This window comes from Osmerus mordax, chromosome 5, assembly GCF_038355195.1.
Source record: "Osmerus mordax isolate fOsmMor3 chromosome 5, fOsmMor3.pri, whole genome shotgun sequence".
In the NCBI taxonomy this organism is placed as follows: domain Eukaryota; kingdom Metazoa; phylum Chordata; class Actinopteri; order Osmeriformes; family Osmeridae; genus Osmerus; species Osmerus mordax.
In genome coordinates, this window is record NC_090054.1 from 21,193,336 (window position 1) to 21,215,678 (window position 22,343).

Sequence of the window (22,343 nt, forward strand, 5' to 3'; positions counted from 1 at the left end):
TGAGATTCATTTATTTTGGGGGAAATGAACTAATGTATTTGCCAAAAAGAAACACGCCATAGGGACTGTTATAGTGTTCCGGAAAGCTGAAATTCCTCCTTCCTTCATCATTTGGAAGGAAACGTCTTCACTGCCCGTTTTCCCTTCATCCATAATGCATCGACTTTACAGTTCTCTCCCTGTCAGTTTCGTTCCTGTCGGGATCCTAACCATGCATTTGATTTTAAGCCCTGTAGGATCTGATTGCATTGCCTTGATAAAAAATATATGATGGTGTTTCATCAAACAAAGACTCAATACAGAATATCGACCTCTAAATCCTTCAGCCCAGTTCAAACTAATCTACAAACGACTCTTTAATAGTTTTGTTTCTCAGACTAAGGTTTGGGGGAGATAAATAGCAGGTTTTTATTTGCAATTAATCGCAGCTGCCCTGCTCCTGCCGATTGATGGTTTGGAATTGATCGGTTGGCTTTTGGCGAGAAAGCAGTTTACTAAGAGCACTGAGACTGGGACCTGAACTCACACAGAGCTTAACACGACACAACACAACAAACGCAGACACCGCCTGAAAAAGCCTGAATCTAAAGAATAAAATCTGAACAGTAGCCTTAAAAAAAAAAAAAGAAGAAGAGCACAGTTCAATTCTTCTTCACTCGACCGATACTGCCAAGTTGATGCTCTTACACTGATAAGAACTTGACTGAGGTGCTTGCCGATACTTTATCCACCTGAGTGGATTGTAAATTGTGGTGCAGCAGATTGGTTTTGTTAGCCGTGCAGAGGGGGGATGGCACAGTGGAAAACAGACCCGCTGTGTCCTGGCTCGCTCTCGCTACTCCCCTGTCACCGTCAGCACAATTAATGACCCTGTTTAAAAACATTAGCAGCAAAAACATTAGCGGCATAACAATATTTTTTAAATCACACAGATGGCGGGCGATCTCATGACATATTAAGTTCAATTCATCAAGGGCTTCACGCTCGCTGGTTCTGTCAAACTTGGTCTCGGTGTTGAGTGGTCTATAATCAACGAGCTGCCAAGCACTCCTGAATCATTGTGGTCTTGTATGTACTGTCTGAAAGCTTAAAGATGCACCAGTCATGTCTAGAATTGTTGTATAGCCTGTAAAAATGGTTTTCAACAATGAGTTATCACTTTCTTTACTTTTCAGTAAACTAGCGAGAGATTTCTGAAGTTGTTAGGCATCCTTTATTCCTGTTGGTCATTGCAGTTCAAAACCATTACTGAGAGGTGTTTTTATGTTACGTTTCTTTACGTTTTCGTTCTCCTTTGAAGTACAGGCATCAGTCTCTCTAGGGCTTTTATCTTCGCTTTTTCTCTTACAATACAAAGAACAACTGCACTTTGTGGAAGTAAGACAGAGAATCCATTCTCACTGGAACCGAAGTTTTCTTCATCTCTAGAGAGACATTAGGATGAAGCTGGAATGTCAAAAAGTCAGACTGAGCTCCCCTGAGAACACTCCGCTTCTGAGATTCCAACGGTTTTATTTTCAGGACGATTAGTCAGTTTTCTTGCATAAGAACTGTCTACACTTCTACCAGCTAGAGTGAGGTACAGTACTGCTTACCTAGACGTGAAAAAGCACACTAGGGCACTAAAATATGAGACAAAGCATTTTGTTTAGAGTTGGAGAAACATGCTTTTTTCTCAAAGAACAATCACACAACCGCTAGAACCACTCGTTTGGTTTATTTGCATCGTTGACAGTCATACACATTCATATGTCTCTCAGCACTGTAGCACATGAACACAGAACGGGAACATTCAGAGAGGTCACCTCCAGTCACCTTGTCTCCCACACTCCTTCTCGAGTGGACCCCAGACAAGACGTCCGACACCAGGATAAACAACCTCGCAGGAGCAAATGGAAGAAAAGCTGCAATTTTAAGAATAACTGACAAAACAATAAGCTCAAGTTTTACAAAACAACATCAGTGCAAAACCATAGCGTATGCGTTTTTTGTGTGTTCTGATATGTTGGGGTTAATGCACGCTACAGTAGTCCACCTTAGTGCATGAAATGAAGTTGTGATACAGTTCTTGAACAACTACAGTAGATAAGGTAAATAAATGTCAAGGATTCAAACACAGGACTAGTTGCCCCTCTTCTTCAGTGACTTAAAGATGTTGTGAATCAGCTATAACACTTGTAAACGATACAGCAGACAGACTTGGTAACCAAAAGAAGTATCAAAATGTTTCCTTGTAGCATTTAGTGCTGAACAGTGCGCACTCTACACATTTGTACAATTGTTTCTATTAGTATTTTTTTGTATTTTTTTTGCAAATATGATGAAAACCAAATGGTAAGTGACTTGTGAGTTGTGATTGGAGTGAATGTGTAGAGCAGAGGAACATGCGGCTGAGAACAGGGGTTGTATATTTCATTACGTCAAGTGCTTTTCCAGTCTAAGACCTCCCAAGCCTTGTTGCGTCTCATTCAAGCTGGATCCTCATAAAGCCAAAGATTTACAAACCAACGTTCAATAAGTGTCCCCTTCTCCATTCGAACAAAAGCAATTTCTTCAAATGGGAGTCATGATTTCATACGTTCGGTTAGAATATTGTGTTCATCTGTTCTTTAATCTCCAGTGTAAAATTGATGGTACAGAAAGCTTCAAGTGCTAGTATTATAATAGAATAGAATGTATTGCTGCTATATATATGTGTGTGCACCTGGTGCAAGCATAAAAATAATGTAATATAATCATTATATTAGATGCCTTTGTAAGTAGCCCACATGAGGCAGTATGTACAGAACATCATTTACAAGGCTATGTACATGGAGATAAATCACAACATGGAGTCCATTGATCTTCAAGTGTTTTTTTCGATTCTTCCTCCCGCTTACAGATAATTATTTTTTGTTGAACAGTGTCCTTGTTCTCACTATGGTCGTCCACAGGACCAAGGCTGAATGCCTAAACATCAGTTTGTAAAATGTCAGGATGCGGATGTTAAACATCTTTCCACACATGAACGACTTAGTAAACCCAATATTGTCTGGATGTACAGTCCGTATCGATTTTTTGAGATTCAGATTTTATTTGAATTAATTGAGATAAAATAATCACGTGAACTCAAGCGTAGAAGATAAGCTCAGGAATCTGTCCTCCCTGCACTCCGGTTCCGTTAGTGCTGTCTGACGAGCACTGGAACTGAAACGTCACCTTCCCACTCTGCACCTCTGTCATACCCTCCTGTCCGAAGTAGCTCAGCTCGCTCCCGTCCAGCACAACGCTGGCCGTGTAAAAGGTGTCAGGCTCGATCTGAACCGGGTACTCGAACCACACCGGGAACGTGTTGCTGGACCCGTCTGAGAAGTACTTACTGAGGTTCTGTCCCAATAGAACTCCCTGGCGTTTCAGCTCGATCTTCGCGCTGTACTCCGCTGAGCCACAGCTGGACCCGTACAGGCCAAAGCCGGCGATAAACACCCGCTTGTCCACCGCGAACTGGATACTGTCACAGCGACCCCGGTAACGCCACTGGTTGCTACGGTAGGCGCAGGACTGGAAGCGGTGGCATCGTTGTGGAGACAGACCCTTCCTGGGCTGGCTGGCGAACTGCAGGTCGGGCTTCTTGGCCGCCGTGTACCACAGGAAGATGTCGTTGGTCTCGGTGAGCGTGAGCACGCCGGACTGTGCCGCTCCGTTGGCAAAGTCATCCAGCGCCATGGTAGGGATGCGGATCAGGAACACGGCCTTCCCCAGAACCTTCCGCTTGTTGTCGATGGACGTGGTCAGCTCCTGCCGTAGGCACTCGGCGTCCGCCCAGCTCAGCGCCGCCTCGAACACCACAATCTCCTTGGCGTTGAGGGTCTCGCGCTGCAGGATGCTCTCCAGGGTCTGGGAGTCGATGTCGCAGAAGCCTTCAGAACGCAGTGCCAGCTCCGCCTGGGCGTCGATCACCTCCCAGCAGCGCTGGGTCAACTCCGGCTCCTCGAACAGGCAGCTCTGGGACAGGAGCACGCACGCGTTCTTGGCGCTAAGGCTCGTCTCCAGGAAATTGACGCAGGCACGCGCCAGATGGGGCACGATGTACTTCTTGGCGGCGTAGAGGGTGGCCAGGACGGTGTCGGCACTCAGGTCAATCTCGTCACAGTAGATGTACCTGCGGACGTGTAAAAATGGTTTAGAATGGCTCAGTGTGGCAGTGATGGATGGGCTGAGGAGGGGGCGATCGTTTGCTGGACGTGAGAAATCACACAGCCTCAATGTGGAGGATGCCAGACAGGAGAAGGGTTTAGTGTGCTCACTGTGCTGTGCTGAGTGCATGCTCAGGAATCTCCCCTGGTCTCTATCAGAGAGGTTTTACATTTAGTCATTTTTTAGCAGACGCTCTTAGTTACTTACTAATTCTAGGTTTAGAATGAGTTGAGTGCACAAGGCGCAGACTCAAGATTGTAGTCATTTTCTACAAACAACATCGTCTCAGCCAGGACTGAGTCTCAAGGTAGAGCACATACAGCAGTATTATAATTTTTTTGTGCGGCGGCAACTTCTGTTTGCCAAAACACGACAGGATATCAATGAATTAACTGAACAGATGTAAATATAGCCAGGTACTATGTTGTTGGAGAAGGAACAAACAAATCCTATCCTCTAGTATCTTTTTCTGAACACAGTGAGATATTCCTCCTACACACAGGCTTACCACTCGGTTACCACACAGGGACACAGAGAACGAGTCAGGAATGAGAGAGGGAGCAAGAGACAGCATGGGACGTACAAAACCAAGAGAGAGAGAGAGAGAGTCGACAACCTGAATAGACAGAATGAGAGAGAATGGAAGAAGCAGAAAGAGATTGATCTCGTGTCGGGAGAAAATAATGATGAGAGAGAATGAAAGGAAACGGTATCAGGAGCACTATCACTTCACTATCACTTCAGAAGAGGCTGGAGGGGGGGGGGGGGGGGGTTCTGTGGTGTGTACACTTAAGACACAGCCCAGCACACTGAGGTTGTTAACATCTTAATTAAAACAGGCCAGCTATTACTGAACCTCGAACTCAATATACACAGTGCACTTGCAATGTAAGTATTTATGATTTCAATAATGATGAACTGAGTAAGAAGTTCTTCTAAGTGCTGTTTAAGTTTAAAGAGCCATTTAGACACTGTAAGAAACAATGTATTGACTAAGTACATCATTACCCTGGAGGACCGTTGAAATACGTAGTGATAAGGAGAGAGGTCAGAGGTCAGAGAGAGCAGGAGCAGGTCCTTACTTCAACATGGCCAGGAAAGCTGACGGCTCCACATCTGGGATCCGGATCTCGTCTTTGTTTTCAGCCAGCTCTCCATAAAACATGGCGTGGAACACCGAACTGCCCACCGCTAGCACATACTGGACGGAAGGGGAGGAGACCGAGAGAGACAGAGAGAGAGAGAGAGACAGAGAGAGAGAGAGAGACAGAGAGACAGAAAGAGAGACAAAGAGAGAGACAGAGAGAGAGAGACAAAGAGAGAGACAGAGAGAGAGAGACAGAGACAGAGAGACAGAGAGATACAGAGATAGGGAGACAGACAAAGACACAGAGACACAGAGAGAGAGAGACAGAGACAGAGAGACAGAAAGAGAGACAAAGAGAGAGACAGAGAGAGAGAGACAGAGACAGAGAGACAGAGAGATACAGAGATAGGGAGACAGACAGAGACACAGAGACACAGAGAGACAGAGAGAGAGACAGAGAGATACAGAGATAGAGAGACAGACAGAGACACAGAGACACAGAGAGACAGAGAGAGAGACAGAGAGATACAGAGATAGAGAGACAGACAGAGACACAGAGACACAGAGAGACAGAGAGAGAGAGAGAAAGATGTAAAAAGGTTAACTTGAGGAGGCGAAGAGTGCTTACATATGCAACATGTATATGTATGTAGGATGAGAGACAGGAAGACCGGGTGGAAATGAATAAAAAGACCTCCTAATCAGGCTGAGATCTTTCATCCACAGTGGATCTTCCTCCTCATGGGTGACGAGGACAAGAGTTTCAACCGCTGTCAGACTGGAACAATTGAACCGTGAAATCTGATCGAGCACCCTCTAATATTCATCCACAATCAGCATTGCTTCACCACAGTTGCTATTTCCCCTGGGGATACAAAGCCACACATTTCTAATGAATAGATATCAATTGCTTCTCGTAGTAAAGAATGGGACTGCTTCATAATAGAAGGGAAGGGGTGGAGGGAGGCTCTGTTCTGTGATGCTAATGAACTATCCCTGTTAATGATGAAATCAGATGCCAACACAATACTGCAGATTATTCAGCTGATGAAGGAATCACACTCAAGTGGGTCTGGGTTCACGTGTGGGGGTTTATTGCAGGTGCTCTGAATCTTCTTTGGGCGGACAACAAAAGACTAAAAACCAACCATTAATGTAAGATTGAGATTCTTACTTTGTAACAGACCCATATGAAATTTGTTTGCGCGTGGATATGCTTGGAGAACAAAGTATATTATAAATAGTAAAAAGTGACAGGACATGTCTTGTCGTTTATAAGAGTCGGCTATAAGAGTCGTGGAGAGACATAACTTTGTAAATAAAATCATAATGCATATCTGAATGGCTGCCAACAGGCTGTCATAAAGAGCGCTCTGCACAACGTCATTATGCTCCATTGGTATATTGGCTCAGAGCAGCAAAACCATTCACGGCAGCCTTCCATAACAGCTTTCCATAAATGTGCAAAGTGCATCCCAGCAACCAATCACGGAATGATATATTTTGGCCTCTTACAAGGAGTAGGAGATATGACTCATGCCTGGTTCATCTGACACCCGAGTATTTCGGGAACAGAACAAAGCGACTGATTCCCTTTCAAAGAGGGTAGGAATCACTGTTCCATATTTCTCCATCACAGATTATTACACTCCAGTGTTATGGTCACATTCATTTGATGAGCCCATGGTAAAGAGATGTTCGTATTGGTGCCTGACATGTTCCATGAAAATGTTATGAATAGGAAGTAATTATTTATGTGAACATCTGGGAAATACAATGGGGCCAGGGAGGGGCATACGCAGTCAGGCCATGATAGAAGCATCTAGAACAGGATAGGATCGTTCAACCTAACCTACGGATGTTTATCACCTAAACGCCTTTTTTGCATCACACCCTGAGTTGGAACGCTGCTTTTGTCTGCAAATACTTGGAAACCTGCTGCACTGTCATGATCAGAACGTGGTTAGAAAATGTATAAGAAGCAAACCGAACATAAATATATGGTTTTGTGACGTTAGACTCTTGGTTGATGGGATTTGTTTGAAAGTCAAAGTGAGATGGTTGAAGTGAAAGCTGAGACACCTTGTGTTTGAGCAGGGTTCACAGCTGAAGACGTGACCCCTAACTGTCTCAGCCTCGCCATCCTTCAGCCTCATTTACATAAATAATTAATCCGCGTCTCGAACACACACATGGCGCGGAAGAGAGAGCTGAACACAAAGGATTTCACCTCCGTCGCCGTCCTCAACGAGGTGTATCATTTCGATCATGATACAGACGGATATGAGACTGTTTTGTTGGTGTTTTCCCTTCAGGGTTGCTTGCTAAGTGACGGTTAAAAGGAGGCGTGTCTTACTCTGTGTCCGGGAAGTCTTTGTGTCGCTCCGGTTTGGCCCACCACGAAGTGGACGTCGGCCATCAGCTCGTTGTTGAACATGACAGAGTTTCTGGAACACAGAGCAGATATGGATTATGCAACGCTGAACACTGAAAAACCCTAACCCCAACCCTACCCCAACCCTACCCTAACCCTACCCCAACCCTACCCTAACCCTACCCTAACCCCAACCCTACCCTAACCCTACCCTAACCCCAACCCTACCCCAACCCTACCCCAACCCTACCCTAACCCTACCCTAACCCCAACCCTACCCCAACCCTACCCTAACCCTACCCTAACCCCAACCCTACCCTAACCCTACCCTAACCCCAACCCTACCCTAACCCTACCCTAACCCTAACCTAACCCCAACCCTAACCCTAACCCCAACCCTACCCTACGCAGGTTAGACCAAGTTGTGCTTTAGTCATAAGTAGGGTGATGTTTGGGTCACGACCTGAAGAAGAGCCCATGTATCATGTAAATGTGGTTCCTCTGCTTTCTCATCAAGTCATTCAGCCAAAACAGAGGAACACAAGTTCAATTTTCTAAACCAATTTCTGAACATGTATTAATCCACAAAGCCATAATGGAACTGGCTGCATCGTGGTGGAAAATCCCCACACACTGTAAGAACGGGAGGAACAATAAAACAATCTTCATTTATTATTGAGTGTTGGAACATGTCACTGAGTAAACAGCCCCATGCTGTTCTGGAGAGCAAACCAAGGCAGGTTTGAAGACGAGGTATTTTACTGATAAGCCAAGGTAAATATTTAGCTTCCAGCCCAGTGCAACCTCTGCATGTGCTGTGTATCAAACACAGCTGCCGCCAGTCCTGTCTCTTTGTGTCAGGGCAACAATCTGTCCAGGACCAGAGGGATTATAAATAGAGACACCCACAATGGTGTTGGGGCGGGACAGAATCAACACACACACACTTCCTAAGACTCTCCCAGCCCCTGTAAGCACCTCACGGAAACACTTGTTTGCACAGTTAACACTATAAAGGCCTATGATTAGTGCAAACAACTCATCAATAGGGAAAAAAACTTCCAACTTCTTGATCACCTTCAGTTGAGGTTCTGGAGCACAGAGTAAAAGTAGGCATGTATGCCTGTGAATAGGCAGCATAATACAAGTTTCAAAAATGATCTTATTTACAGGTGGAATTAGCTTCCGATCACAGTAGCCATTTGACACCCAGCACAGTTCCAACCCTTTCCTGTGCAACTTGCGGACAGAAGTTGTACCTGGTCCAGGCTCTGGAGGAGGAAACAAGGATTCAGCTTCACCTACCTCTCTCGTATGGTGGAGTAGAGCCCCTGCCAGTTGCAGTTCTGGATGGTGTTGTTGTTGTTGAGGTTCTCCTGCTGGTACTGTTGGACCGTGGTGGTCGAAGCCGGCTTCTTGGTGGGAAAGATATCCCCTGTCATCTTCTTCTTCTTCTTGTTCTTCAGGGTGATGATCTCGTAGCAGACTGGAGGCAGCTTAGAGCTCCCGCTGGCGTTGCCCTTTTTGGAGCTTTTACTTGATTTGCTCTTGACTGACTCTGGAAGCATCAAGAAGAAAGTCAGACATTTCATGTTCCTTCCCTTGGCATCGACCATGAGTGTGTTCAGCTGCCGAGCAGTGGGAGTGCATGCAGAGAAGTCCTCCACCCGGAGGAGGCAGGAGCGCCGGAGGAGGCAGGAGCGCTGGAGGAGGCAGGAGCGCCGGAGGAGGCAGGAGCGCCGGAGGAACGAGGGGGGAGGAGGGGGAGGTGAGGACTCGTGGATGGGAAAGCAGAGTTGTGAAGGAAAGAGTGCAGTCAGAAATCCTCCCAGAGGGCTTCACCTTTCAGGAGGTAGAAATTGTTCTCCGCTCCACCCCTAACTCTCCTTCTCTCTCTCCTACTCTCTCCTTCTCCCTCCTTCACTCCTCTGAGGAGGCAGTCCTAATCTGCCGATCGCGAGGTTCCCCTCTTCTGTTTGAAGTTAGATCTGCACGTAGAGAGTCTCATCTGGGTTCCCATCACTCCGAGGGCAAGGCACGGGACCAAAGCTTAACTCTGTTGAAATCACTATTTTCTTCCAAGTCTCTCTCTCCCTCTCTATCTCCCTTTTTCTCTCTCTCTCTGTTCTCTCTCTCTGTCTCTCTTTCTTTTTCTCTCTCTCTGCTCAGGAGAGAGTTGGTGTGACAGCCACAGATTTAGTACAGCTGCAGTGGTCCTTAGGCAGGCAGGCTGCTCTCTTTTCTCTCTCTCTCTCTCTCTCTCTCTCTCTCTCTCTCTCTCTCTCTCTCTCTCTCTCTCTCTCTCTCTCTCTCTCTCTCTCTCTCTCTCTCTCTCTATCTCTCTCTCTCTCTCTCTCTCTCTCTCTCTCCTTCGTTCCCCCTCTCCCCTGTGCAGTGGAGAGGTCTGCAGGATGCGCGACTTGTAGATGTTCTGTCCGTGCTGTTTCTTCTGCTGACTACAGGGCTTGAATGGATGAGCGCAGAGGAGAGGAGAGAGACCCCCCCCTACCCCCACCCCCACATAACAGAGCAATGCATCCTCCTCTGATAAACCAATAGGCACGCGTAAGCCTTCTCATTGGCTGCAGCAACCTGCTGTGGCAGCTACTAGAATATGCAAAGGCAACCCTTCAATTAAAGTGACAGCCGTGCCCGGTGAGAACGACACATGCAGCTACAGAATGTTCAGAGCTTCTTTTCATCTGTACCTGCATCTAAAACATTCTGCTTACTCTAAATATGAATTTCATGTTGGAAAAACAAAAGGGCAATGCAAATTCAAATGAATCTTTCGAAGGGCAACATTTGCTTAATTCATGCATGCACAGACAGTTACACTTCATCTTTTAATGAGATTACACAGATTCTTGTCATGGAAAACCTCATGTGAAATCATGTACTGTACCGCATAAAATATATTATTGCTTTTGTTACATTACAATAATTTAACTTTAACATTTATCCTCAAGGTCATTAACATATCTGCATGAAATACATTATAGCTTGTCCAAAGAAAGAGTACATAGAAATTCAAATCAACAACCTTCCCTAAAGCCTGGTCATCTGGTTGCAGCTCTGTGACCACCCAGGACACACGTCTGCATCTAACCCACCTTGTACAGTTTTCTTAAAGGAAACCAGAACACTGGACTATAAATGTAAAACACTCTTCCTGGTATGTATAATGCATGTAGTGCTATTTGTAGGTATAATGCTGCTCTACAAGACCATGCACAGCAAATATTCTGCTGGAAGTGAGTTCAAAGGAGCCGCTTTCATGATAGGAAGTTTTGGCCGAAGACAGTGGTTGTATTCCTAACGTTCTAGGTGATGTTGCAAGACTTGATTATGGTTTCTTTATTTCCTCAAGGCAACAGAGAATGTTAGCCCCTCCTCCCTGTGCTCTGGAACTGTGGACTACTGGAAATGTTACCTTGGTAACCATTAGCAGGTGGCAACCGGACATGCAGGGTAAGTGGTGGACAGAGGCAGGAACAGAGGTAGAGGCAGAGGCAGGGGTGGAGGCAAGAGTGGAGGCAGGGGTACTATTGTAAAAGAGGCAGCTCATTACTACCTATTTTCAAAGCACGAGTCCTATTTTGTCCTTACTCAATGGCAGCCTTTTAAAATATTTTTGGGTGTACAATGTTGGGGTTATGACATGCATGACAGCAATTGTATAGCCCATGTCATATACTTTAGACAGTAAATTTAAGTCACCGGGAACCAAACTAATCTGAATTTTACAGAGGTTTTAATTTCCATTCCAATGAACAGATGGTGCTGTTTTAGATTTCCACTTAACCAATGATAAAGAGGATGTCAACATAGATCACCTTCCACAGCTGAGTTTTTAGTTTAATGTTGTCTCTTTCTTCATCTCCTCGGGACGTTGACTTGTTTTTCACACTCAGCGAGCAGGGTGGAAGCAGGGGAGTTAGTAATGATGGTGTTGTGTGTGGTGTCAACGTCGCAGTCTCGCACGTCATCACAACAGAATCACACATTTTATAGATTAGGCCAACATTTGCATAACTGTAGTAACAGCAATTAGCGTTGTACTTTGTCAACAACTGCTCGGTGAGGTTTGGATCATTCATGTTGACCCTGGAGAATGGGAGAGGAGCCCTGTTACCTTGATCTCGCTGGAGTCTCAGCCAGACACCATATTACTAATAATAAAGTGTTAATTTAGAAGACACTTCTATCCAAAGGGACATACAGGGGTGTGATTCGAACCTGCAGCTCTTCATGAGCAATCAGATGCTCTACCACAGAGGTATACATCTTCTTTTTCCAGAAGTGAACACCTCTGTTCTTCTCGTCATCCCTCTCTCTCGCACCTGCTTGCAGAGCTACTATTTGAGGTAAACTATTTTTGGCAAAACATTAATAATAAAGAAAAGCATATTAAAACACAAAGATTCTATCATTATTTTGTGTTTGATCTTGATCCTCACTGGGAACTGGGAGTGCTTCTGCTGTCTGTCGGTATCCCACATTAGCGCTTGAATAAAATAATCTGAAGAACAACTTTTTTCTGTTCTATTTGTTTCCATAGTCTGATTTGGAGTCTGATTTTGAATTACTTGAGCCAAGGACGTTCATTATAATACTTATTAATGTGAGATATCCAAACACATTTCCAACGAGGAAACATATTGAGGCCAAATATTGACAACCGTCTGGTGGTCCCACCGCTCAAGAGCGCCCGGTCCCAACACAAGCCCTTCTCCTGTCTGGCCCCCCAATGGTGGAATCAACTCCCCACCTCCATCAGGGACACTGACTGTCTCCCCACCTTCAAGAAAAGGCTCAAGACGCACTTGTTCCGGGACTACAACGGCACTTAGGAATGCTTGGCTGGACCTGATGTTAGTTTCCTCCAGGATCACAATGACCCGTATTGAGAGACTTGTTGCTCTTGTTGGTTAGTTGTAACGGTTTCAAATTCTTGTACTCGCTGTGAAATATTTTTACTGTTGATTGTTTTTTCTACAGGTACACTCTTGCACTCTTGTGGGGAGTTGCATGTTGTTCAATTGTAACTTGTTTAACTGCATGCTCTTATGGTTCTTCCCTTTGGCACTTATTTGGTTTTCCACAATGTATGCTTCACGTTTTGGCTGCTCGCAATGTTTGGGGCTATCTCGTTGTTATGATCAGTGACCTATGCTCTTTTGTAAAGCTCTCTCTTGGAAGTCGCTTTGGATAAAAGCATCTGCTAAATGCATAAATGTAAATGTAAATATTGCAGACTCATTGATTATACAGCAGTAATGTAGCAATCCAGTTGGACACAGAATGATACAGTAGTAAAATTAATCAATACGTACAAGTGTCACATCACTGATCAGACTAGGGAGCTCATTAGAGAGAGTCAGTGTATGGTACAGCACATGCTGCTCATTAGAGAGAGTCAGTGTTTGGTACAGTACATACTGGACATTAGAGAGAGTCAGTGTATGGTACAGTACATACTGGACATTAGAGAGAGTCAGTGTATGGTACAGTACATACTGGACATTAGAGAGAGTCAGTGTTTGGTACAGTACATACTGGACATTGAGCCTTATAAAATGCCTTCATCTGCTTTAACTCACATTGGACGTCCCTGACACGGAGAGCAGTAATTGACAGGGGTGTTGGCCATGGGCAGAGGCCTGTGGTCCTTAGCAGACTGAGTGGGTGAAGATGTGACAGTCGACAGTCCCACGTCACATCTCTGTCCAGTGGAGCGAGGCAGCTTCTCCACGGAGCTGTAGGAACCGAGCCCTGCGCACCTGCTAGGAGAAGAGGAGGCTGGGAGGAGAGGAAGCTGGGAGGAGAGGAAGCTGGGAGGAGAGGAAGGGAAGAGCAGAGGAGGCTGGGAGGAGAGGAGGCTGGGAGGAGAGGAAGCTGGGAGGAGAGGAGGCTGGGAGAAGAGGAGGCTGGGAGGAGAGGAGGCTGGGAGAAGAGGAGGCTGGGAGGAGAGGAGGCTGGGAGGAGAGGAAGCTGGGAGGAGAGGAAGCTGAGAGGAGAGGAAGGGAAGAGGAGAGGAGGCTGGGAGGAGAGGAGGCTGGGAGGAGAGGAAGCTGGGAGGAGAGGAGGCTGGGAGGAGAGGAGGCTGGGAGGAGAGGAAGCTGGGAGGAGAGGAAGGGAAGAGGAGAGGAGGCTGGGAGGAGAGGAGGCTGGGAGGAGAGGAAGGGAAGAGGAGAGGAGGCTGGGAGGAGAGGAGGCTGGGAGGAGAGGAGGGGAAGAGGAGGCTGGGAGGAGAGGAGGCTGGGATGAGAAGAGGCTGGGAGGAGAGGAGGGGAAGAAGAGACTGGGAGGAGGCTGGGAGGAGGCTGGGAGGAGAGGAGGGGAAGAGGAGAGGAGGCTGGGAGGAGAGGAGGCTGGGAGGAGAGCAGCAATGGAGGACTGGCTGGCACCAAGGGATGGGATCCGACACGCCCCATCCCCACCCCTCCAAGCCCCACCTCCACCCCTCCACCCCCACTCCTCCACTTCCACCATCCACCCCTCCATCCCCTCCACCTCCACCTCACTGTCCTCTCCTGAAACCCCATTACAGAAGGCAGGGGCACCTGGCAGGTGGAGGGGGGGTGTGGAAGAGGTGGCGTGCGCCCAGAGAGGGGCTCAGAAGGCCTAAGCAGGAGGTGTGTCTGACAGCAGGATCTGGGAGGATTTGTTTGGGAGCAGAGAGAGCTGGCGACCAGTCAGAGGACATGTGTGTGTGTGTCCGTGTGTGTGCGTGTGTGTGTGTCTGTGTGTGTGTGTGAGTGTGTGAGTGTGTGAGTGCGTGTCTGTGTGTGTGTGTGTGTGTGTGTGTGAGTGTGTGTGAGAGAGAGAGAAAAAGAAAGAAAGACGCAGTGAAGGGGATAATCACAGGTCTGGTGTGTGGCCTGTCCAAGCTGTCTGTTACAACTCTCTCTCCCAGTCTCTTCTGTTTATCTATCTGTCTCACATCCACACACACACACACACACACAGACTCACACACACACACACACTCACACTTTTTTCTGTTCTCTTTAATCAGGATCCGTCCTACATTTTTGATGAGATCTAGTCTGGCACATTTTCACTGACCGAAAAATAAAGAGAATACATAAAAGATAGTCTTTCTTCTTGTTTACAATCGATACCTCACAGACAAGATATATGTAGGTAATTTAACTTGGCCAGAGTGAACGTTGAGGGCAGTGTCGGTGTGTGTGTGTCTGTGTGTCTGTGTGTGTGTGTGGGGGGGTTCTGCTCCGTTCTAAACGCTTGCAGTTACAGCAAAGCACATCCTCACACATCCTCACACAACACCTTTCTGGAAAACAGAAAGAAATGCAGGCGCAACGTACAGTCGGTATTTATACGGTAAACTGTGTTTCCAGACATTCTCCCATATCACATATTGTGCTGAACTTCAGTAGAGACCATCATGATTTGTGTTTATTGAACCATTTCAGTGTATTTTTAATAAATGTACCTCATCCAATCCCCCTCGCTGAGCTGACTGTGTAGAGCTAATTGCTGAAGTGTAAAACCCCGAGCTGGCTGGGGAACGAGCGTCGGTGTGAGTGGGAGAGAAAGAGGGTGTTAGAGGAGAAAGCTATCCCTGCAGAGAGAAGACCTTATCACCTCGGCCCACCAACACACACACATACACTCACACACACTCACAAACACGTACACTCACACACAATGCCTCCCACTCCATTCTTCTATCAACTAAATCTCGCTTTTTCACAGATATTTCTGTGGCTGTGCTTCAAATACTAACAAAATCCTCTATCCTTTAGCTTTTTTGTTTTACAGCTTTAGTGTTTTCCCCATCCTACAGAGCTACCTCGAATTTTATTACGGTAACTTTTCCCTCCGTAACATCCATGGAAACATAACTAGCACAACCAGTAGCTTCATAATGGACTCCACATCCCTAGCACACATTCAGGAGATGCTTCCTAAAACAAAACCCTTTCAATCTTTTGGATAAAAAGAGAGGCAGGATGTGGATGAAGCAGTCGTCGTCTGTGGCTCCAGCGCTGGCAGGGGTCTGGCCGGCCCTGCGAGGCTGACCATATGGTTGGGTCTGGGATCTGAGAGGGCCACGTGACTGCCTCCCTCGCTGGGTAGGAAGGAAGCTTCTGGACGGACATTAGAGACACTCTGTTGAACCCCCTTCCCCCAGCCTTCCTATCTCCACCACCAGCACCGTGGTGATCTTTCACTCAGCGTACTACGCAAGTCCCACCACTAACGACTGATAATGGTGTTCCCCTGGAGCAGGCCACACTCTGCGGCAGGGTGTCTGTGTACAGTGGGTGTTGTCAGAACAGAAGAATGTGCATACTTGTGTAAGTTAGTGAGTTGTTCTTACTTCCTGCCTGTGAAGCTGCTCGTTCTGTGCAGCGTGTGTTCTTGTAACTGATCCATCTTCTGTATTCAGCCTGCTCTCTGCTGACCAAGCACTCTGACCCAGGGGAGACAGAGAGAGAGGGGGAGGGATAGAGGGAAGAGAGAGAACTAGAGGGGGGGGAGGAAGAGAGAGAGAGAACTAGAGAGAGAGAGTGCCTGTACATCTGGGTGTGTGTGTGTTTTTGTAGTAGGGTTTTCTTGTTGAAGGAAGAGGAGATGTCTCCTTGCTGACTTAATAAAGCAGGATGCGCTAGGCAGGCGGATCCCAGTAATGATGTGCTCTGTGTGGCTGTCTGGATGAAGACTGAGACAGCAGAGAGAGGAAGAGGGGAGGAGGAGGGGAGGAGGAGGGTAGGAGAGAGGAGGGGAGGAAGAGGGGAGGAGGGGGGGAGGAGGAGGGGAGGAAGAGGGGAGGAGGAGGGGGGGAGGAGGAGGTGCGGATCGGGAGAAGACAAGTGGACCATCAGTGAGTTGAGCCTCAGTACGAGATTGATTGTTTGTCTGATGACGAATGTTTGGCAGCTTCTGATGACGTCTGCGGTGGTCTGGCATGTGGCGTGGGGGAGAGCTGGAGGGAGAGGTTACAGATCAGTTCATTGATCTGCTTTGTCTAACAGACTAAGTAGATATCATGTACTTGATGCAGTGTAGAAAGACATGCAGTGGCAGATACAGAAAATATGTTTACTTACTTCTTTCTCTTATTAGAATGTTCTGACACCCCCCACCCCCGCCCACACACACACCATTGCCCCCACCCTACCCACCCAAATGTTTGTCAGCACAGAAGATGGACCATTTTGGAGGTTATTTCTCTCTTCATTAACCACCAACATTCCCTCAACTGTTTTCACCCTCTGGAGAGATGGAGACAGACAGGCTAACCTTCTCAGGGCAAATTCCTGTTGATTCTTCCAAACGTGACCTTTTCACGTTTTATCATCAGACTACACAAACAAAGTGACAGTAATCAAGATAATAATGAGCCGTTGGAAATGGGGAAAGAAACCTAAAATGGGTGACTCTCTCTGTCTCTCTCTGTCTCTCTCTCTGTCTCTCTCTCTGTCTGTCTCTCTGTCTGTCTCTCTCTCTGTCTCTCTCTCTGTCTGTCTGTCTGTCTGTCTGTCTGTCTGTCTGTCTCTCTCTCTGTCTGTCTCTCTCTGTCTCTCTCTCTGTCTCTCTCTCTGTCTCTCTCTCTGTCTGTCTCTCTCTCTCTCTGTCTCTCTCTCTGTCTCTCTCTCTGTCTCTCTCTCATTAAAGAAGGTGAGAATCAGAGGTGTTAATGTATTCTCCTTCTGTGCCGAAGTGTTTGTTATAAAATTAATGACAAAGCTTTGTGACTCAAGGCATTATCTGTGTTTTTAACTGAGGATATATTATCACTCTTTGTTTGAGGGGGGGGGGGGGGGGGGGGGAGTCTTCCATGACCACCCATCCCTAACCCCTCTGTGAATATGTGTGTATATATACAGTGTGTGTGTGTGTGTGTGTGTGTGTGTGTGCGCGCGCGCGCGCGTGTTGGTGTAGGCTACCTCCAGAGCTGCTTGTGATGTATGGCACTGTCTGAACCAGTATCGGTGGAGAACCTCTATTACAGTAAATCAGCTGTAGCAACTGTCCCCAAATTTCTCCCAAAATCCCTAACCTGATTTAACTTGTCAAGCTAATCATTAGAATAACATACTGAATACAGTAACGCTTGGCAAAAACCTCTTCAGAAACAAGGCTGAAGAGCCCGCAAAGCCATGATGTTTATTTTTGTATCAGTGAAGTAGGTATTAATTAGACTAATCAATGTTTTCATCACAAACCAATAATGAAGATTACCTCTCTGGGTCGCTGTCTTCTGAAGCCATGAAGTGAAGCAATCACTGTTCTTAACCAGGAGCAGAGACGGGGAAGAGAGAGAGAGATGGGGGAGAGAGAGAGAGACGGGGGAGAGAGAGAGAGACGGGGGAAAGAGAGAGAGACGGGGAAGAGAGAGAGAGATTGGGGAGAGAGAGAGAGACGGGGGAGAGAGAGAGAGACGGGGGAAAGAGAGAGAGACGGGGGAAAGAGAGAGACGGGGGAAGAGAGAGATGGGGGGGAGAGAGAGAGAGAAGAAGGGGGGAAGAGAGAGAGAGTAAGAGAGAGAGAGACGGGGGGGGGGGGAGAGAGAGAGAGAGGAGAGAGAGAGAGAGAGAGAGAGAGAGAGAGAGAGAGAGAGAGAGAGAGAGAGAGAGAGAGATACGGGGGGAGAGGAGGATTTGTGATCTTGGCAGGTCTGGTCACATGACAGCCAAATGAGCTTGAAGTGGCTAGATGGCCTTACAGAGAAAACCTGGAAATAACCTTTACATGTATGTGGAAAGAACAGTCACACCCACACGCGTGCGTTGCAGGTTCAGTATAATTGGCATGCATCTGCCATGACTAATAACACAGTTTCATCAGGTCTGCCCTGTTGTGGGTTGAGCCTGGCATTTCAGAACAATTAATTCCAGTAAACATCATTAAAGGTCAGTGGTGAGTAATGGATCAGGGTTTTAATTGAAACCTAATGTACGCCTTCGTACAAGAAGGTATTATCTACGGCCTGGATGCGGTAACAGGGTATATGCAATATGTTCTCATCACCTTAGCTGCCAGAGAACGAGGAAAAGTTTAGATTTATTGAAATGCTACGATAACGATCCAGTATATTCATATTCTCATGGATTCCACTGGACGGAATATTCACAACCAAACATACAGTCACACACTACCTGCATTTGAAATGTGTAAAAAGAAATTTGTTAAGTCCAACCTCAGTTGGGTTTCCACTGCTTGCACCTTCAGACGTTGAGCGCTCTGTGTTTCTGGTGGAAGAGAGGTGACTAATTAGAGCAGAGGAGCAAGCGGACCTGGTGTCACAGTGGCTGTCCTCTGCGTCCCCAGGGTGTGACAGTGACAGAGGCATGTGTGCGGGGTCACACGCCTGGAGGACCACCCTCTGACGACCCGCCACGGAGCAACAGCCAGTCTTATTATATCTCAGGAGCGAGGAAAATAACCTGCTTGCCAGTAAACTCACTCAGTCTAACGATGGTCCACAAGAAGAATTCACAAAAATATTATCTGGAAATATATATATTGTTTAATGTTTGGGAGTCTGGACTGATGTGAAAGTGTTAGACTACACACGAACAACAGTCTAAAGCAAGCTACAGGCGTTGACAGGGAAGACCCATAAAACAATCCTTTAGGTGTTGGTCAAGAATCCTCTTTGTATTCCTCCCAACCCACCTCTGTAAACAGAGAGAGGCAGATTTATAAGAAAGGGGGGGGGGGAGCAGCGATCAGCCCGTTTCCATCACCCAGCTGTCCCCAACGAGGTGCGGATGGGCAACAAAGCGCTCGCCAGATGCTGTTTACAGCCTCACACGGAATAACACAACCACACAACCACACAGAGCCGACAACCCACTTTACACAAACACAGACCGACTGACACGCGTGAAAACAGGGTGTTTTATTTTGTGCCTGCTCTTGATGGCTCACTTTAGTAGCCCGAGATGGATGCAGGCGCTTGATTTCAGAGGTTTTTACGAGAGGCTGCTCCAGAGAATCTAAAGGAGGGACAAACGCAGCTCTCGAGGAGGAGGCGAGAACAAGTGATCAGATACAGGTGTTTGTTGCGGGGTTGCTGCCTGTGTTAGCTGTAGAGCTGGTGTGGAGGGCTCTTACTAATGAAGTCCCAGTCCTTTCTTTCAGTGCACCATCAGTGCCATCTCTCTTTCTGAACTCACATTTCAAGGTCTTGCCCTCTGCTGGTCCCATTAAACAGAGATATGGGCCTGGTAAAAAATACAAAAGTGAGATATATATTCATTTGCAGTTTTCATGCTTTATTAGACAGATGTTAAGCAAAGTGTGACTGTAACGGCAGGGAGAGAGAGAGAGAGAGAGAGAGAGAGAGAGAGAGAGAGAGAGAGAGAGAGAGAGAGAGAGAGAGAGAGAGAGAGAGAGAGAGGGAAGACAGCAAAGGGCCAAGGCCAGATTCGATTCCAGGCCCCTGCAATAAGGCCTCAGCCTACCTGGGGCGCCCTTATAATAACACTGTAAACAACAGTCTTGGTTCTACCTTCACAGTTGGGGCATTCTGATTCATCCACCATTTTGCAGGAGACAGGAACACGACATGGAAACATGATAGTATGTTGAAGCGAGATACAACTAAGCAGTGCATCACATCTTGGAATGAACTGAAGCAACAGAGGACACTGGTGCTTCTTTTAATTTCCCAGGACAGTCCGACTCCAGTCATCAAATAAGCAGGATGTTCAGTAAGCAAAAACAACGTTTCCATTAGAGAATAAATTGAAACAGATTTTTTTTCTTCTTCCCAAGCTGGTTAATAGGGTACTTCTTCATGTCAAACCAGCATTAGTGGTTTCTATCCCTTGGCAGGTGTCTAGGTGGTTGGTGAGTGATTTAGTTTGATTTATTGTACCGTATATCAATTGATAAATTAAGAAAGCTTGCATGGGAAAACAGAACCCAGTTAAAGGAATACAGGAATACAATGAAATGCATACAAACAATTTTATTCTGTTTCTATCAGGCAATCGCTAGTCTTTACTCGAGTGAGATATTTCCTCTAAGTTGCCAATTTCCGATTGCTGAGCAATCAATTTCAACACTGCCATGGTAGGATGATTGGTTTTCTCTTTTACGCTCCTTATATTATTCACTACAGCAAGTCTCCTTATCCAGCCACAGATCTGGAGGGAGTCTGGGCCAGCCAGCAACAGCATCAATGTGTTGACTCGTTCGTGGTTAATGCTGTTCAGTTAGCAATTTTGTTTCTAGACAGAGCGTGAAAAATACTGATGTCCTTTCCTGTCTTTTCCGGTCTGGTGTGCCAAATCCCTGGGCCATTATCCATTTCATCCATTTAATGCAATCTAAAAAATAAAAGTACTGCTTCAGTCAGTCTCAAGTGGTTATACTGTATATCTTCGCTCGCTTTCACTTTTGCTGTTTTGCTTTCGCAACACTGCTTCACAGAATCTCAATTATCAGCTGAATTTCAAGCGTTGTCGATTTGTTGGATAACAGAACTAGTGTAGGAGGAGACTTTGTAACCTACAGAAGCTTTAATGTATTCCCCTCATGATTGGTTGGACAAAAGTACTTGCATCAAAATGAAAACATGTACCGGAAAAATGACCAATCAGAATCCACTCTTTTCTATTCCCACAGGGCATCTTTAAAGTTCAAAGGTCAGGCCAGTTCAGAGCCAATGAGAAGAGCTCTCTCATATTCCCTGCCAACCCCAATGTGACTTTTAATTTAAGTAATGTTATTGTCATGTTATTATTTGTAATTGATGTTCTGCAGGACAGAAAAACAATACTTTAGACTAGTATTCCAAAACATTACTTCTTCGGAATGTTGATTTACTATCAACTGAGAAGTCAATCAGAGAGAACAGAATCTAAAATCTTCCTCTGATATATTTTGGCCTGATGGTTGTTCACCACGAGGGGTAAATGAAGGGAAATGTGGTGATTTAACTGCCGAGTCATTTGGCAACTGCTGAGCGTGAGAAACGATTGGGTCCCACATCAGAAAGATCCATCTCTCATCACATCTTCTGAGGGACGTTTAACGCAGAGATGCTTCCAGAAGCTTTGTTTAGCTCCAGCCTCGCCTGACTCCTGTCCAGACGCCCCCTGACACATCACAGCCTGATCAGGGCTGAACGACGATGAAGCAACAGAAGAGCAACTTCACTCACTTCCTTTCTTCTCAGTCTTTGGACTGCGGAGCCACACTTTAGATACATCATGTCCTGCTGTTGTCTTTAGCCAAAGAGCATTCAGAAAGTCTGCAGACTGCAGATTCAGACAGTCTGCAGACTGCAGGCAGTGGCTGAGCGGTTAGGGAGTCAGGCTATTAATCAGAAGGTTGTTGATTCGATTCTCGGCCGTGCCAAATGACGTTGTGTCCTTGGGCAAGGCACTTCACCCTACTTGCCTCGGGGAGAATGTCCCTGTACTTACTGTAAGTCGCTCTGGATAAGAGCGTCTACTAAATGTAAATGTATATTGTCTCAGAGTAGGTCCTTATGTGATGTTTTCCTTCAGCACTTGCATGTGTGTTTACTGTACGCCATCCATTACTGCCACACCCACAACCATAACAATTATTATTGTTATATTGTAAATGTAACATGAGAAATGGTTATTTCATTGCTGGTGGCACAATGACTGTCTGAGGAACGCCTCCTCTGCATTTGAAAAGCATTTCTAATCTGAACGTATCATCACCATGCTAATGCTTTCGGGTTGT

At 46.3% G+C, this 22,343-nt stretch overlaps 1 protein-coding gene across 1 annotated transcript; it reads right to left on the bottom strand.

The window, feature by feature from the left end:
- Positions 1 to 3,108: 3,108 nt before the first annotated feature.
- btbd3b (BTB (POZ) domain containing 3b) lies at positions 3,109 to 9,253 on the bottom strand. Its single transcript, XM_067236598.1, has 4 exons — positions 8,943 to 9,253; positions 7,620 to 7,710; positions 5,259 to 5,377; positions 3,109 to 4,141 (listed from the first exon to the last, which is right to left on the bottom strand). Exons 1-4 carry the CDS (start codon positions 9,251 to 9,253, stop codon positions 3,109 to 3,111), a joined length of 1,554 nt encoding a protein of 517 aa, XP_067092699.1.
- Positions 9,254 to 22,343: the final 13,090 nt, after the last annotated feature.